Source organism: Camelus dromedarius, chromosome 11, assembly GCF_036321535.1.
Source record: "Camelus dromedarius isolate mCamDro1 chromosome 11, mCamDro1.pat, whole genome shotgun sequence".
Lineage (NCBI taxonomy): Eukaryota > Metazoa > Chordata > Mammalia > Artiodactyla > Camelidae > Camelus > Camelus dromedarius.
The window spans coordinates 23,865,601-23,884,601 of NC_087446.1; the positions used below are offsets into that span (position 1 = coordinate 23,865,601).

Below are 19,001 nucleotides of genomic sequence, written 5' to 3' on the forward strand. Positions count from 1 at the left end.
GTGATTTTATCTTGTGCCTTGTCCTGGAGGATATTCCTCTGCCGCCTCATTTTGTCTGTCTTTCTCTTTGTGTTTTCAGATGGGCTAGTTATGATTCTCGACCTTGGAGAAGTGGCTCTCTGTGGGAGATGTCCTATGCGTCCTAGCAATACAACTCCTCTCTTGTCACCCAAGGGGCAGGATCGAGCTGGTCCCAGTGTAGGCTCTGGCCTGTGTTTGTGGATTCCTTCCACAGGTTTGGGGCTATTGTTTTCTTATTTCTTGTATCTGCCCCCTGGTGGATGAGGCTGGGCTAGAGGCTTATGAAGGTTTCCTGGCAGGAGAGGTCAGTGTCTGCCCACTGCTGGGTGAAGCTCAGCCTGGACCTCTGGTGGGTAGGACCCAGCCTAGAGGCATTTGCAGCTCAGAAATTCTGCTGATGGGTGAGGCTGTGTTTCCACCCAGTATGTTGTTTGGCCTGAGGGTTCCCAGCCCTTAAGCCTACAGGCTGTTAGGCGGGGCTGGATCTGGGTGATATTGATCCAATCAAGATGTGAGCCTCCAGGGAAGCTCATGTAGATGAACACTCCCAGAATGTCTGCCACCAGCTTCTATGTCCCCTGGGTGAGCTGCAGCAGTCCCCTAACTCCCCAGGAGAACTTCCAAAACCAGCAGACAGGTCTGGCCCAAGTTCCTATACAATCACTGTCTCTGCCCCTGGACCTGGTGCACGCGAGATCCCATGCACGCCTCCCAAGAGAGTTAAGTCTCTGTCTCTCCCCGTCCTGTGGGGCTCCTGAAGTTAAGCCCCACTGGCCTTCAAAACCAGATTTCCTGGGCTCTCCTCCTCCTACTGCTGGAACCCTGATTTGGAGAGCCTGATGTGAGGCTCAGAACTCTCACTCTTGTGGGAGCACCTCTGTGACTTAACTGTTCTTCACCTTGTGGGTTGCCCACCCAGGGGGTAGGGGGCCTGACGATATCGTGAGCACACCCTTCCTACCTTCCTGTTGTGATTCTGTCTCAATGTTTCTAGTTGAAGCAAATCTCTTTTGCTAGGCTCCAGTCTTTTTTCTTTATGGCTGTTCAGAAGTCAGTTGTGTTTTTGTTGTAGTTACGAGGAGAGGTGAGTTCATGGTCCTGCTACTCTGCCATCTTGATTCAATCTCCCAGAATACCTCTAAGCGATCCTGATTTCAAACATTGTTTAAATTATCTCTAATTACTTCAGCTAAAGTACAGTCAACTGAGATGGGGAATAAATAAATCTTTTAAAAAATATTTTCCAAATAAAGATCAGAAAATTCCATCATCCAGGAGAAATGACAGCTATTTTATAAAAATCAAGTTTAATTTTAAAAATCTAGATGTGATTCTGAAACTCACTGTGCATACTGAAATAATTTGGCTTAAGAATATTTTATGGTAAATATTTAGTAGTAGATATCTTAATATACCAATACATTTCTTTTTTTTAGAAAGAGAAAAAAATTTCCTATTGCAAACCCAGTCAACTTTTCATAGGGTGGTATTTGGAAATAATCTTTAGCTTAATCTTTAGTTAGATAGTTACTTTTTAGAAAGAAGTTGTTTGTAAATTTTAAATTAAAGACAGAACTGGCTATAGACCTATAGGTACAAGGTAACTTAATAAATAGTTTATCCTGAAATAATTAGTAAAGTCTATGAAGTTTTGTACAAATATAAAATGTTATTCCAGGAAAAACAAAGGAATAACCTGCTAGGCAGCTGTCCTTATTAAAAGAAATTTCAGTTTTTCAGTTTATAGGGCTGTGTGAAAAGAGGCCTTGGTTTTAAATCTGATTATTCTCATGCAGAATATTAATTAGAGAACCAGGCCTGCAGTCTTTAGTGAAGAAAGCAATGCATGTTTTGAAGAGAACTCTAGTATATTTATGGGCAAAAACTGAAGGGAAAGAAAAGGTGTTTCTCTTGTTTTAGGGGTTCTCTTTTGAAAATAAGGCTATCAATAGTGCTTTTAATTCACCCTGAATGAATTGTACCTTTGAAGTTATATGTGGCTGTTTTATTCAATGAACATTTAATGAGCACTTATATATTAGACATGATTATGTTATAGAGATGATTTCAAGTTCAATTATATATCAAAATTCTAAGCTTTTTTAAAATACAAGTCAGCCTCTGTACCTCATAATTAATATAGCAAATGTTACAAATTTTTCAAAAAGTAGTGCTTAAATTTATTTTCAAAAATGAATATTATTTTGCTATTTCAAAAATATGAACAATCTCTTATGTGAAATAACTTCAGTTTTTCTCTCTGAAAGTATTAATAACAAATTTCATCTAATGCAAAGATGTGTTAATGAATTACAGTGTTAATTTTTAATGTGGGGGGGACCCATATCTGTGTGGTCCCCAGCTGTCTCTATTTACTCCTACAGTGGGGAAACTCGATTAGGTGAATATAGTTAGAAAGGGTTTTGTAATAATTCATGAATATAATCCCAATCAGTGGTATTTCATTGGTGGACGTACCTCCCCATTTTGTCATCTTGTTGCTCTCCAAGCTTTCTTCCACCCTGTTCCTAACTTGCGTCTCATTTGCAATTTCCCTTTTTCAAGACTCCAAGATCTCTAACTAGCATTTCAACCGTTTTGGCAGCTCTGCTACTTCCAAATTATTCCTTCCATTCCATGACTTAAATTTGCAAATCAATGATTTCCTCACTGGATGTTTAGAAATGTTTTATATTTAACTTAATTTTCTGTCACATAAGTGGTCAAAAGTGAGTAAAAGTTATGTTTAATCATGCATATTTTTCAGTTTGAACTGAAACTATATATAAGAAAAATAAATTGAGTTTTGGTTCAATTGTCCACTCCTTAACCAGCATATTGGTATCACTTTTAGCTGGCCTTTAGGAACTCTAGGTAGTTATACAGTTCTGATATATTTTCCTCATATACCTTCTTAAAGAAAAAATCATGTAGTCTCTAGGAGTCCATGTCCATTTTTGCAAAGTTCAAAGGAGATGCTCATTAATGTTATTTTGTTAAAGTACGTGTTCATGTAATTCAGCCAAAATCACTCAAACCTGGGAGTATTCTTCAAACAATTTCAGAAATTCTGGTAGCACCTAGTTTACAAGGACCTTGAGAGGCAAACAAAGACAGTGACGTAAGTAAAGGATAAGAAAGTCTGAAAAAATATTCTGAAAAAATAACTCTTAAATTAAAAATTCACATTTAGGGTTATATATATTTATATATGCATATATAGGTAAGGTACAGATACAGAAATATCTTTCTCTTGTGTTTCCTCGACTCACAGAATTTAAGAATAATATTGTTTTTCGTGGGTACGTTTTATTTATTTTTAGTTTCGTAGGCCTTATTCCCAGTAACGGACATTTTTTTTTTCCATTCCAAGGCATGCGAAACAGATATGCGTCTCACATCTACTGCATAATGATTTTCTTCATGTTACCATTATAGTGGAGGCATACATTGTTTCTCATTATTCCTTAAAATTAAGCAAGATATTGTCTTCTTTTTGAGAAACCTTAGTCATGTAAAGCAAAGTTTCAAGCATGTTACAATCACCTAACTTTGGCCAAATAATTTAACTGCACTGCCTCAATTTCCCCATTTTTAAAATGAGAGTGATAGGTATGGTGTGGAGTTGGAATGAGGATTAAATGAGATGGTGAATATAAAATACCAACCCAGGGCCTGGGACATAATGGATTTTTAAATCCCTGCTACTCCTTCAATATGACATTTTCAGGAAAGTTATGAGTGAACTGACATTGGCAGAATTGACGAGCAAATGGGTGATGAGAAAGTATGGGCAACAGCACATTCTGCTCTTTATTAAAACTTGAGTCTTTATTAAGACTTGATAGTAACATTATGTAATTGTGTTCAAGCAAAAATTTTGTTGATGCTAAATGCACAATGAAGAGATTGTTTAGATTCACTGTAGCAATACTTTTAACTAATAAGCGTACTTGTAAATGATGGTGTCCTGTCTACAAAATCTTCTAATAAAACAATTCCACAATACCACTGTCTATGCCAATTGCTCCAAATTTCACTGTAGAAGTAAAAATTGACTATCAGATTTCCTATTCAAAATATTCAAACTTCAGTCCCACTGTAGACGATATATTTTTTTTCCCCAGATAAGATAAAGACAAGATTTTTATAAACAACCGTGGCCAAGTTAAACTTTTTTGTTTTACATATAACAAAATCTGGCCTTGTTTATCCTCTTTTTTCTTATCTGAAGTGTTCAATTTGAAGTAACATGTCAGTAGAGAAGCTTAGAGCTACATCATAGAATTATGATCTTTAAAAAATTCTGTTTAGCAAGACCTGGTCTCTAACAGTGTAAAATTTTAAACTTTAAGGCTTTTGTTTTATTATTGCTTAAACCATTAACTCTGATTTTTCTTGGTCTCAAATTTTAGGGCAGGAACTTTAAGAGTACAAATTTGTTAAATCAAAGTATTTTGTCCCTGAATAAACAAACACGTTAACATTAACACTTCAACCCTTAAAATATTCCCATAACCAGAACTGGATAGTCAAAATTAATTACTATCATACCAAGAGCATGTTTACATGGTTGCTAGAAACATCTAATAGACATATATTAAAAGTCGAGCACAGACTAGGCACATATTAAATAGCTGTTGATTTAATGTCCCGTAACAGTGTGATACAGCCTGTTTCCAGGACCTGAGACAGTGTAATGCAAGTCAACAATAACTGCAGACACTGTTAAATAGAACGGTTATTAGTAACCACAGAATAATGTTTACAGATCTAAAACAGTAGTCACTCTTACGAGCAGCTGACATTATCCAGAGAAAGACAAATTTCAGCTGTATTTGTGTGAGAGAACTAGTTGTACATATGTCAAGTACATTTATTCTTGTTGAAAAAAAACAAAAACAAAAAAACAACTTACACACGTTTTCACATTTTTGAGGACAGGATCCATGTATGCTCCATTGATAATGGATTAAAGCATCGTGTTTCTGACTGGAATATGTTAGTTCTTACCCCTTTCCTTCATGATCATTTTCTTTAAGTAAACTGTTTTACTTTGGCTTTTTTTTTTTGGAGGGGGAGGTTATTGTTGTCATTTTCAAACTGATTTCTTACACTAGCTAATGTGGTGCGAAAATAAGCGGGTATGGTCAAATGTGAAATGCATTTGTCAAATGAATGAGACTCAAGTGCAATAATACAATAAATCCTCAGGCGACTCATGTTTATTGTTGCCAAATGTCTCCCTGCTAAGAACTAATAAGCATGAAAAGGGATAATGAAAGTTTCCATGAAAAGTTTTTGGGAAACCTATCCACAAGTCTTCACTATCTGGGAATGTGGAAATAAGTACTTGTTTTATACAAGTTCCATATGAGAATTGTGAAGATGGAATTATGAGAATAGAGTGAAATGGAAAGCAACTGCAGTATGATGGTTACTAATATTATTTGGCACATGGAAGAACTGACAAGGAAGCTTCATTGAAAGAGAGAGCAGAAGAGCGCCCACTACATAATAGGCACTAAATAAATACATGTTGAACAAGTGTGGAAATAAAAGGAAGAGTTTAAATGAAAGCTTTCAAAGACTCCAAGTGAACTTGAAAATCTAATTTGGGTTTTAAATGTTTAAATTCCAAAGTACTCTTTATCACTGCTCAGTGATAAACATTAGGGAATTTACTTAAAATGCATATTTTGCTAAACATTTACTTTGGCAAAATTAATTAACATGGGAAAATGAGGGGTGAGACAAGATCATTAAAAATGAAAATAGTGTTTTATATATAAAACTGTGTTGTTTCAAAGGAATATGCATTATGCATTATCAATTAGGGGTAAAAAATACTCTCAGTTATTAGCATAATTTATGCCATCACTCTTTATTACAAATATTTATGGACACTTAGTTGTAAGTATAATTAAATTGAATACAGTCCTAAGGAGAATATAAGAAAAAAAAAGACTGGAGAATTTGGGAACAAGACCTTTTCTGAACTGACAGGAATAATAGGACATATGACCTGATTTTAAGAACCAACTGTATACAGCAGAAAACAGATGCCTAGATAACTTATAGATGATTAAATTTCATTCTTTTTTAATTTCATTCTTAATTCTTATTGATTTACATTTTTATTACCTAGTCACTTTAGGAGTTTAAATACTCGATAAGTATCTACTAGTGTGGTAGGAAGCCAGAAAAGCCAGGAAAGAAGAGTTTTAGTTAATTTAAGGGCCTTGTGACAGAAGGCAAATCTAAGTCTGAAAAAAAAAAATCACAAAACCTGTTGAGATTTTACAACCCAAAATAAATCACTCAAAAAATTTTCCTCCAGAAAAAAAAATGTTGAACAATATTAGTATAAAAATTACAGAATTTAAAGAAGCAAGACGGTACTTTTGGCACCACATTCTAGTCATCCATGTCGGTGCAGACACAGCCACCAAGTATTTTTAAGAAGAAAACAACACAGTAGTGTGTTAAAAATAATAAAACCTGTGAAAATAGTGCATACTATCAGGAGGCCTCAAAGATTCTAGATCAAACATGAATGGTAGCTATTATAAAAGATTAAGAAATGGGTAAAACACAAAAGTAAAAATCCATATTATATATCAAAATAAGACACCCCACCCTATAGGATATGTTTTAGCTTTTATGCTCATTAGAAATTGTTTTTTCAAAGTAAATGTACATGGACAAAGCAAGTTGTATGTGTCATACATGTTAAAAGAAACAACAGGCATCATGATTATTAGCAACAATAACAAATTCTATGGCTATTTCTGTGACTATCAAATGTACCAAACCTAACTGGTTTTCTTATTTATATGTCTCTAAATATTGGGCAAGAAGAATAATTTTAAATGTCATTGTTCAATTGGGATTTTGAGAAATAGGGAAATTTTATTAACCTTTTTATAAGTTAAGAAAAAAGTTCTACTCACTGATAAAGCTTAAAAACTATTTTCGAAAACAAGCAAAATCACCATGTTACATTGAGGCAATCTGAATATAATATCAACAACCTGTTTATTTGTTTTGTTTTCATTCTTAGTGCTAGACTTTATCTACCTGTAAATGATCATTATAATTCAAGGTTGGACGTAGCAATAGCCTTAAAAAGCAACTGCCGCTTGAACACTGTGATACCTCTCTCAGCCTCCAACGTGCCCACTGTAACTCACTCACAGCACTTACCCTGACGTAAATGCTTTGCTGCTAACAATTTGTTCTGGTCACTTTCATTAAAATGTTGAATCATTTTTTCTCCATGCTTTACTTCTGCCATATCTGCTGTTAAGCAATACAATATGGGAAGGACTTTGAAATGATTTCTATATCCAGACACATAGTGTTGGGTGTATCAACGAAAATCCAATGACGTATTACTATACATCTTGAAATTTCTATTTTAACCTGTTTAAGGAAGTTTTTCCTATACATACCAGGAGCGTCATTCAAAGCATTTTACATATTAAATAACTTATGAAAACACGGCATATATAGACCTTGACATTTGTTAAAGAACTAAGGATTTAACCCCCCAAAATTTTAAAGGACCAGAACAAATCTCTAGCAGAACACAGATTATGTGACAAAGAAGGGACTTATTGGAAGATAGAGCGTACTTATCAAGACATACTTTCAGCATATATGTAAGAGACTGATTGGTTGATTTGTATGGTCACCTGAAAATATGCAGCAGACTGTTGTTTAAAAAAAATGTGAAATCTGTAACAATAATGTTGCAGGAGAGAGGAAAAGACTGGCGAAGGTCCTAGTTATAATTTTTTTATTCCAGGAGCCCATCAGTAGGTCTAGCTCTAATACCAATTTTTTGAGGCAAGATTCTCTTACTATTGTATTTGCACGTGGGTAAGTAATTTCAGAATGATTATACATTGACTGCATTAAATTGCTTCTTTATTTTCTTTTTTTCATTTCTAGAGTAATCATAGGACAAAGTAATAGCTTTGCAATGAATGCCAATATGCGGTTCCTTCGTAGATGTGTTGCTTTAGCACTCAATTTATTTTCTATACATATGGTGGTTCAAGAATTTATATGATAAGGACTCTCACTAAATGCAATGAGAGATTAAGCTATATTGACTACTGCTCAAACCGTTTATTTGCACATAGCAAAACAATAACATGCAAGCTTTTAATCACATCTAAAATACTGTTTTCTAGAAAACTATATATTCACATAAGTCTTTATGTAATTTTAAAGACTAATTTCCTATAGCATTTTCATTCCACTGAAAATATACTTCAAATTGCTGTAAAGCTGTCTTGCAATATCACACAGTATGTTTTTTGTTATAATTATTTGCTGAAGGAATTACACTACACAATGAAAAATTTACAAGCTGCCTTTTAAATATAGGGTTACATTGTGGATAAGTACCAAATGACTTGAAAATTCATCAGCAGCTTCAAAATAACAGACAACAGAACAGTATTAGGGGAAAAAATGTACCATACAGTAAATTGGTAGTCAATAGAAAAATCCTTTAGAATGCAGAAATACTGTTAAGAATGAGGATTTGGTCCACAGAAAGGCTATCTTTTAATGCAATTCACTTTATTTAATTTTGAAATAATTATTTTAGAAGAATATGAAATTATCTTTAAATATTTCAATACTTTGTAGAGACAGTGCCGCCTTTCTTACATATTATTTGCCATCTTTGATTAAAAGGTTATATTAAGAATAAAGGCATTAAAAATGCATCTTTATACTATTAAGATACTTCCATCAAAACTATTAACCAATAATTAACCATGTTATTGAATTATATTTTAAAATACATACTTATTTCTATTTACTACTTTGAACTTTGCAAAGAACTTGATTTAGCTTTCTCTATTGGAACAAAACATTTGTGTTAACCATTTGTGAAAATCCATATACTCTTTTATTAATCTGTATTTTTGTATTCAGGCAAATAAATATACCTGAATTCTAAATGTGTCCCCATAGCTCTTCATTTCTCATTCCTCCCTGCTCTGCTGCCCACCGAGCCCCAGCATTCTCCCTAAATAATGTGTTCTTGTTAGGAGGTATTTGTTATCCAGGAAATAATTTATCAAAGAGTTTTTACTGCTAGGGAAAGGCGTGGGTTTGCTATTACTGTTATTGTTTTTTTTAAATGGACCAAAGTAGACATTCCATTCTATTATTTGGTTAAAAAAAAAGTTTCCAATATGTAACTAGTAAGTAAAAAGAGGATACACTTTGAAGATGCTCTTATGTTTTTTAAGCCACTATTTTATCATTAGGAAATCTGAGCTTTTATGAAGTAGTAATATTTCTGTTGCTTGAAAGATTCTTACAGTTTCACAGAGGACACTGCCTGACTGGCCAAGGGTGGTTTAACGCAGGCTAAATCTGTCCGGCGCTGAGAAGCCAGCTTCACTTGGCATCTCTTTTGTTTGTCTCTCTGCCTAGATGGCCTTCATGAATACCAGCTGTGAAGGTCTCTAAACTGCTCTCTGTTCTGCCTCTGCCTCTGTCACTGACTTGTGCCTATAGCCAAAGACATCAGCCTCTCTGTGCCTAGAATACTGTTTCCTAAAACAATAGCTTTTAATGTTTTTTTGCTGCCTTTTAGTAACATTTTCTTTATGGACTAAAAGTAAAATATGCTCCCTTTATAGATGTTTATTAAGTCCTTTGAATTTGTTTTCCTAATGTCAGTTTTAAGATTAAAAACCAAAAAGCAATACTATGTTTTAAAAGAGCTTTTAAATATAAGATAGACTTTTACAATCAATTTTCACCATCATGTTGCACCAAATTTGAAATTACAGACTAATTTCCACAGTCTGATGTTTCCTAACCTTTTTATTTGGACAAGTTTTTGAAGTATTTTAAATTTTAGTTGCAAAAATATTAATTTCAAAAAAAATTTGGTATTCCCCCCCCCCCCCGTACACTTATTTTAAAGACAAAAGCATCGCAATGACGCATCACGTGATTTGAGCCTTTGCCTCGAACCAGTTCTGAGGAAGCTCTGGAATGCCTCACTCTACTGCTTTTCAAACCATGTCCCCACAGATACAGCCCTGTGCACTTGCTTAATCCTCAGGAGACTTAAAACAAATGATCATAATTCTTTAATGGTATTCTTGATATGGCATTTTGCGGTCTTGCCGAGTAAATTCCTAATCCACTATCCCAGTCTTAAAAATACTATTTGCTTTCAAGCTCTAACAATTTTTGTTACTTTTTTCTGGGTAAGTTCTAACTTGTTGAATATAAATAATTTCTTACATTTTATAGCACCTGTTTACAAAGCACTCTCATGGGTCTAACCACCATTGCAATATAATCAGAAAGTTAATCTTCACAACAACCCAGTAATGATTATTTCCCTCAGTTATGACACTAAGGCTCAGAAAGGGTGTGATGTGTCCAGTACAAAGCTGTGTTTTATACAGCCACACTGGGACCCATGAATATCTTTAGACTCTATATCTAATATGCTTTCCATTTTACCAAGAACTCTTTTTTCCTGAAAAAGTCTTTTAAATCAATAGGACTATTTCTAAATCTTATTTTAATATAGTCATTATTTATGAAATAGAAACAATTATAAAAATTTATACCATGAAAACATAAACAAATTAAATATCTAAACACTAAGACGTATCTCATAGTCTTAAAATACTGGGGACATTTGAATTGTAGATAAAAGGAAACTGTTATGTCTATCTAATTTTTTTTTAGTCTATTTCTAAATATAATTTATACTAAACTTTGATGATATTACTTTGCCAACAAAAAGGAAACTCCATATACTTTTTTAAAACTCAAAGATCATGTAGTCCTAAAATGCATGTGATTGACAAATATATTTCTTACTTTTCAATATAATTTTACTTGGATCAAATGACATGAAAGTGTACATTTAATATCACTGTAGGTTGTTCAATTAAGGGAATACTTGCACCAATGATAACAAATACAAGACCTTCTAAGAAAGAGCGTATATCATTCCGTGACAATCCTGTACAACTCAGTGGTGGATGGGGAAGTGGCAAAAAGAAGGAGAAAACTTCAAACTAGTTCAAGCTTCAGCATTCAAAACAAATGGCAAACGGTTTCTTTTCAAGAAATCTGTGGATATCTGGCTATGTTACCAATTGGATACAAGGTTTTAGAGTACTATATTTAATTTGTATTATTATACATATTTCCCAATTTTGTTTATCTTGGTTTCCATCTGTAACATACAGTTTTGCTGTTGTTCCTGTGTTCATGTGGAATGGCTCCCAGAAATTAATTCTTGAAATATTGTAATGGAATTTGCATATCCAATTTCTTCTTTTGTTTAAAATTTGTATGACATATGTCTTAAAGATGGTTTTTGTTACCAAGAATAAATTGTAATACCATACATATAAAAGGATACAACTATATTTTATTGGACTGTTTATGGTATTAGTGAATCCTTAATATATTAATAAATTTTATTTGATCTGATTTTTATAATTGAATATTTTAAGGGTAAATTGACATATAAAAAGTAATAAGAACAGATAATGAAAATAGCATTTACTTTCTTTTTACTTTAAGTCATCTTAAATAGATTAGAGTTGTGTTCAGAAAATATACATTCTTTTTAAATTTAAATGAAATATAAATTTAAATGTTTATTAATTTAATAAATTGTATATTTTATCTGTAATGTTTCATTCTTATGTTTCATTCTTATAAAGGGTAGAGGCTCCTTCTGATTCATTAACATTCTTCTGACTCAAACATTTTAATTTTTAAAGGTGCCTTAAATAATTGTCATTTAAAAAATCCTTTCCACTTTTCAAAGCCCAGCCTTATAATTTTGTAATGTTAATATATTTTCTAAAATTACAGACAAATTTTGTTAAATTCTCACTACTGTGTGGTAAACAGTCTCTGTTATCTTAGTACATAAAATGCTGCGTTTACCTTTAATGCTGTTTAGGATCTTTGACCCTCCTGGGTCTGGAGCTGTTTTAAGTTCTCCAGTGACTTTCCGGTGTGTTGCTGTGTAATAGGATCCAGTGAACTTTTTAGTTTAGTTTAGTTTAGTTTTTCACACTCTATTGAAATACTTCATTTAAAACTGACTAGGCAGATTAAGAGATGCATTTATTCAGTCTTCGTCCCCCACCTACTTGTGGAGCTCTATTGCATTTCAAACCTCTAAATCTCCTTTAACTTGATTGAGATGGAAATGGTGACAGGCCTTGAGCTGTCAATCAGTAAAGGAAACAAAGATTCATATGTTGTGGCCTAGAAATTGAAGCTTTGGAAAGTAAGTTCCATATGCAAGTTACTTTATGAACATGCTTTAATGTCATCTTCTTACTAACAGCATCCACAAACCAACATAATGTAATGATGGAAAATATTTTATCTCAGCTTATTGTGAACCCTGCAGGAGAAAACCGCATTAAAGCTGATACTGATGAGGTTTTATGGTTCATATGTGCAAATCAATGAAGTGGAAAGGCTGGTATGAGAAGTGAGATCCTTATGATTAAATTGTTTTAAAGCCTAAAGTAATTTAACCTATAGTTTCCTTATTGTATGATCTGTGTAATTGTTCCATAATATTAATTTTTAGGGCGATGATGGATGTTGACGCTCCTTAAATTTGTAGGTGACGATTGATACATATGTCAATAAAATAGTTTCCTAATTATGGAGTTAAATTGACAGTTCTTTGTAGTGTTGTTTATTGTGTCCAGCCTTAAAATGGTCTTTTAAAAAATCTTTCAAATTTCAAAATTAACCATTTTGACACTAGCTCATTTGTGTTTATGAAGATAGAAAAGGTAAATTTTTAAAATTAAACACATTTTAAATTTTAATTGACATTTCTTAATTTTAAAAATTGAATAAAACCTGAAAAGAAATCAAAACGAGATATTCTTTCTCCCATTTCTTTGATGAGACATTAAGGCAATGATTTGTCTTTCAGATTTGGAATGTTAAAAATTTGAGCTTATATTGTCACTTAGTTGACAGAATTTTGCATTTGACATTGACCCAGGCAACACTACTGTTCGAATGCACGACTCAGAATGGCATTTTGTTCTTTCCTGCACCCTCTGTCCTATGCCCGACCCTTTCCTAGTTCAATTCTCACCTTCCTACCTGACTGCCTTCCCCTGCTATCACAAACAGTCATCACCAGTCACTTATAGTAGGAATGGCAAATGAATCACTGATCACAAAAAGGCTGATAGGATGTTTGGAGATTCTAGACTGTCTTGATTTCAGACTTAACTATATTGCTTTATGGAGATATCACCCTCCCAAGGTCCAGTCTGCCAACATCTCTGTGCACATAGTGCATTATAAGAGATCCTAGTCGATGCTGTGGGAAGCACTCCAAATCCTAATGTCTTACTGTGCTTATACATTAGTTGGTGGTACAGCACTCTCATGTTTCATACCAAATGCAATTTCCATCATATTTAGAGGCCAGGATTTATGATTTTCATGACTGTACTAAGGGCAAGTGAGTTATCTAGTGAATATGCTTTAAAATAGGGGAAGAAGACCCTTAAGCTTTCTGTAGAATATCGGTTGTCAAAACTAATTTTTTAAAGTAATTTTATTGAGTACCTTTTAACAGTCTCAGTCTAACTTTTGGTTGGTTTGTTTATTTATTTATTTTTTAAAAACGTACTGGGGATTGAATTTAGGACTTTGTGCATGCTAGGCACGCACTGTACCACTGAGCTGTACCCCCCCCCAAAAACTAATTTGTAACTAATCACTAAAAGGAGATGTAATTTTACTGTCTATTTCAGTATGGAAGGAAATCTGTTACCTACCATGATACTTTTGCCCACTTAAATGGAGCTGCTTTTTGTCATTATGTTTGTGAGATTCAGAGAAAACCTCTTTCCAGCAGATAAGTATAATTCAGACCTATGCTGTCCAAAATGTTAACTACTAGGCACATGTGGCTACAGGGCACCTTTAATGTGGTTAATCTGAATTGAAATATGATGTAAATATAAAATACAGCAGATTTCAAACATTTAGTATAAAAGAAAGAAGGCACAATTGCCCAATATTTTTATATTGGCTATGTTAAAACAATACTACTTTGGCTTAAATAAAATGTGTTATTAAAATAACATCATCTGGTTTAGAAAAAATTTTTAAAATGTGAATACTAGAAAATGTTAAGTTGCACATATATTTAACATTGTATTTCCATTGGGTACCACTAACATGGAAGCTGTTCTGTGAGATAACTTAGGTAGGGTATACTGATACAGCAAATAATTGCTAAGATAATAGATAAAAGATAGTGACCACAGAAAACAGGGAACAAAAAAATCTGTTAATAAGAAAAGGGAACTTTGATTCTGCTAAACATAGTGAATATTATTAAATAAAAGGAAAGATAACCCTCCACTGTGGTTTTAGACTTCAAGATGACAATTGCATATAACTCTGCATTAATTAAATTTAACTCTCATATAGTGTATATGTGTGTGTATTTGTTTTTATTTGGTTTTATTAACAGACCATCTTATAAAGTCAAGAAGTCTTTTGTGTTACTGGTGGTAAGAAATAGAATTAGCACCCATGTAGTCTATATTATGTCAGGTTTTATATATGTATAGCTGTTAATTTTTCAAATGGCATGATTTCAACTGTGACATAGGTGGGGTCTCTTAATGGAAGCCATATTGTATTTGGCATCCTAGTGTAAGTCCAGTTTTAATCTAAGACCTAAAACCTAAAAGCCAACAACAGTTGCAAAAATGAATATACTGCATTTGAAAACAACAAATGTAGTGTGTTTCTAACAAATGCTTTATGCAGTAATAGCCTGCCCCCCGTCCTTCTTTCCCTCCAAATATGCAGTTCATGTACTGATTCTAGGATCCAGAGTTTTATTCAAGTCAAAAATTAAACAAACTTTTCAAGTAATGTTTCATTCATAACTTATATCCCTGCCAGCATTTAAGGGCAAGATCCCTCTCTAGTAGCTCTGGAATGGCCACCTGTAGGAGGAGGTCATGAGGACTCTGGAGCTCATTAAGGAAGGATGCAGGAAGCAGCGTCACCATTGGTAACATCAGCTTTAGCACAAGGAGGTTAGAATGAGGGCTTCTCTGGTGCTTGGCTGTCATCTTTGCTTTTGGAGAACAACTAACCAAGGTGCTACAGAAAGATAGATCCTTTCTATGAAGTTTTAGAGAAAAGTGAAGCCACTGAATTAACACTACCACAGGTAAAGTCTTCCTTTTATTTCAAGGCTTATTTTTATTATGACTGAGTGTAACCTCATAGCATCCATACATTTTAGGAGGTCTTGTTTTAACCACTTTTACTTCACAAGAGCAAAGATGAGAAGCCATTTCAAGTCCATGCTTTCCTCATGGAGGTCTGAATGCACCTGCCAGTGGTAACCAGGTGAGTAAGTGTAAAACTTTTTTTGTTAATAAGTATATCATTGGAATTTCTGAAAAGTAATTTTTTCCTGCAAAGGCTAGAATGGGAACTTTCAAACTTGTTTTTTAAATTTTATAGAATTGGTCTAGAGCAGCATTGTACAATAGAAGTATGTGAGCCAAATATGTAATTTTAAATTTTCTAGTAGCCACGTTACAAATGTAAAAAGGAACTGATAAAATTAATATAGTTTATTTAACCCAACATATCCAATACATTTTTTATCAAATGGAATTATAAGATCATTATCTTACAGGAGAAAACTTCAGCTCTAATAGCCTCTAAAATTACCTGTCTTTAAGAAAAAATTAAAAGGTATAAAAATATGATTTCTGATTGGATATCTATAAATGTATAACAATTAATCATATTTAACTATACACAATCCAAGTCAAATAAACAAATCCTAACATTACAGCCTTGCTCTTTGATATGGATATGAGGTTTCTTCCCACAGTTATTGGATTCAAGATTTCTCTCCCAGAGTTCATTTATCAACAGAAAATTACAAGAAGACATGGTAAGAGTGGATCTGTTTCTCATCTCTCTCTGGATCATTCGGGTCTAACCATGGACTTTTTATTAACTTCAAACTGAAACCAATGCTTAGAATAACTAAATATAATATAATACATAGAACAAAGTAGGAAATCAGCACAGCAGTTTTGTTCTGTTCAGTACGTATTTTGATATGATACATGCGGAAGAAAGTGCAAAGAACATGGTTTTTGTAATCTAACTGTCCTGTGTTCTAATCCTCACTCTGCTGTGGACAAGTAGCAAACTCTATGAGCCTGTTTGCTTACTAGTAAATTAAAATTATAACTCAGAGCCTTCTAGAGCTCAAATGATGAAGAACATGAGAAGCCACTTGCTAGTTCTTTGTCTCACAAGCACTCAATAAATGGTGACTTGACACAGAAAATCTTTCCAGACTAATCTTCCAAAATTAAATCAAAACTTGGATCAATTCTACATACTTCATCTAGGAAGTATTTCCATGAAATGATGAAAAAATATTTTTAAAAGATCCTGAAAACCAACTTCTCTTGATTTGCCTTGAAATGGAAGTAGAATTCAATGCTTCAGATACATAGCTATCGAGCCTCCTCCATTGGAAATGTAAAAGGCATACACTTCTAATAGCATGTTAACTTCATTTTTTCACATGGACAAGTGAAAAGCATATTTCTAAAAAACAAGCTGAAATGTCTACACAACAATTCTGTAGGTAGTGTTCTATACTCCAAAAGAGACCATGAACTGTTTCAACTACCAAGTCCCAAAGGAGATGCCAAGTAATTGGCTAGACTGGCTCCCATTCTCCTGTCCTTTCAATTCTCTTCCCATGTCCTCCCCTTCAAAGGAAATACTGGCCCCTTGTCTCTTTAGGGAAACAAAGAAAAGGATATCCATCCCTTGATTTGATTTCTTTCTTAATCTTTATTCAGTTTTTAAAATTAACAAAATCTTGTTTATTATCTCCATAAATATAAATTAATTTTAAAAGATGAGTATTAACCTAGATCAAATAAACAACACTATACAGAACTTTTATTTTAGCATCCTAAAGGGGATAGAAAATGGGACATGGGAAGGATTCGTTTCAAATACAAATAGACAGGAAAGGGGTGTTTTCATATTCTATTTAACTGATCTTGAAGGATGAATTGCTATTGAGGAAAGCATTTTAGGCAAAAGATACAGTCTGAGTAAGTACCTGGAGATAGATAGCAGCAACCTGTCCAGGGAATGGAAAGTAGGACAATCCAGGGACTGAGAGAGCCTGGTGAGAGAGACAGGTTGTTAGTGGGAATTGCGATGGGAAAGTAGGATCGGATAAAGTACCCTGAGACCAGTCCAGTCTATAGATCATAGGTTGTATGTGGTCTCTAGGTGGAAAACTGCTATGTGATGGTTTTCAAAAATAGGAAGGCAATATTTTCCGATAACATTATTACCAACAGTTACTGGGTAATTTCAAAATAAAAATAGACATGATTAGGCAAAATATTACTTTGATTCAGATATGAAATGATAACAATAAAGTTGCCTATCCCAAAGTTCCGGACTATTGAGTACACTTAAAACTTGTGTGTCCAGTGGGAGAAAACCGAATGACCTACAGAGGCATTAGCCTTTCAGAGTCTGTTGAGAGCTGATTTCACATATGCTGATGCTTCAATCTGAGTGAAGCTGCTTCCAAGCGTATGTCGGCAGAATTCTTTTCCTCACAAGGATATTGATACAGACAGCGACATCCTGAGCAAGCTGTTCTTCCCCAGGGAATGAGTGCCACGAGGCTTTCAGAAGCACTGCCCTAAGTCCTCTAAGTCTAGCAGTGGCTGGGAAAAGCTAGAATTTCTCGTATTATTTACTTGGAGTCTATTAGAATCCAAGGATCGGAAGACCTCTGCTCCAGTCTGCTCGGGCTGCGCTAACAGAATCCAGTAGACTGGGTGACTTGAACAACAGCCATTTATCTCTCCAGTTCTGGAGACTTGAATTCTGAGGTTGGTTCTTGGTGAGGGCCCTCCTCCTGGTTTAAAGACGGCCATCTTCTTGCCATACCCTTCCATGGCAGGGAGAGGGAACTCGTGTCTCTTCACCCCTTTATAAGAGCATTAATCTCAACATGGCCTCCACTCTCATGACCAAATACAACCCTAATTACCTCCCAAAGGCCGCACCTCAAATACTGTCACTTGGGGGATTATGGTTTCAACATACGAATTTGGAGAGGACACATTCAGTCCACAGCAGCCTCCTAGAGACCATATAGTTTAATTGATAAGAATTATATTTCTAATAAGTAAATTCAATATAGTCTTTTTTTCAACACATGGCTTACAACGAAAATATTTTAACAACAGAAGCTGAGACCTTAACAGGTAACTGTATTTGTTTTGGGTTATACCAACTGATAGTTAACAATAGAGCTGGGAGTAGGACCCCAGTCTCCTGAGTCACAAAAATCTTGGAAAATTTGTTAGAAGTAATACCTGTGTTTACAGCCTAACTGAACAGTATTTGGGGGCAAGCGCACTTACCTTAAACCAGTACACACACCTCAGGACACACAATCCTTATGGAGATTTGTTTCCATGTATGATACTCCTCCTCTTTCTAGCTCTTAAGCAACCATAATTATATTTCATTTTCTTAATTTAAATGGTTGAATTTTCTGTTTTTAAAATCATTTTTCATTTAATACCACCATTTATTTTTACTATGTTCCTAATCTTTATTAAATGCTTTCCCATTTAAATTTTTTTTAAAATCATGTTTATAGTAAATATTTAGTGCCTATAATATGACCAGGCACTGCCCTTAAATGCTTTAACTTCATTAACTCCCCTAATATTTACTTCCATCTTTTGAGATAGGTACTTCTCCTAGACCTATTTTACAGAAGATGATACTGAATCTTAGAATGGTTATACACTTTTCTCAACATAACAAAGCCAGAGGTGGTAGAGCTGGACCCAAACCCTGCC

General features: G+C 34.1%; 1 protein-coding gene and 1 long non-coding RNA gene across 2 annotated transcripts in view; one reads left to right on the plus strand and one right to left on the minus strand.

Annotated features, from left to right (window-relative positions):
• Positions 1-12,793, plus strand: part of LRRIQ1 (leucine rich repeats and IQ motif containing 1) — a 171,021-nt gene extending 158,228 nt beyond the window's left edge. Inside the window, exon 27 of the mRNA XM_010975087.3 lies at positions 10,961-12,793. Within this exon, the coding sequence (XP_010973389.3) occupies positions 10,961-11,103 (143 nt within the window). The 3' untranslated portion in view covers positions 11,104-12,793. The remainder of the gene's footprint in view (positions 1-10,960) is intronic.
• The window catches only part of LOC116156262 (uncharacterized), a 38,164-nt gene that overhangs the window by 10,058 nt on the left and 9,105 nt on the right, over positions 1-19,001 (minus strand). The window contains exon 2 of the long non-coding RNA XR_010383143.1: positions 17,225-17,290. This is a non-coding gene — a long non-coding RNA (uncharacterized LOC116156262). The remainder of the gene's footprint in view (positions 1-17,224; positions 17,291-19,001) is intronic.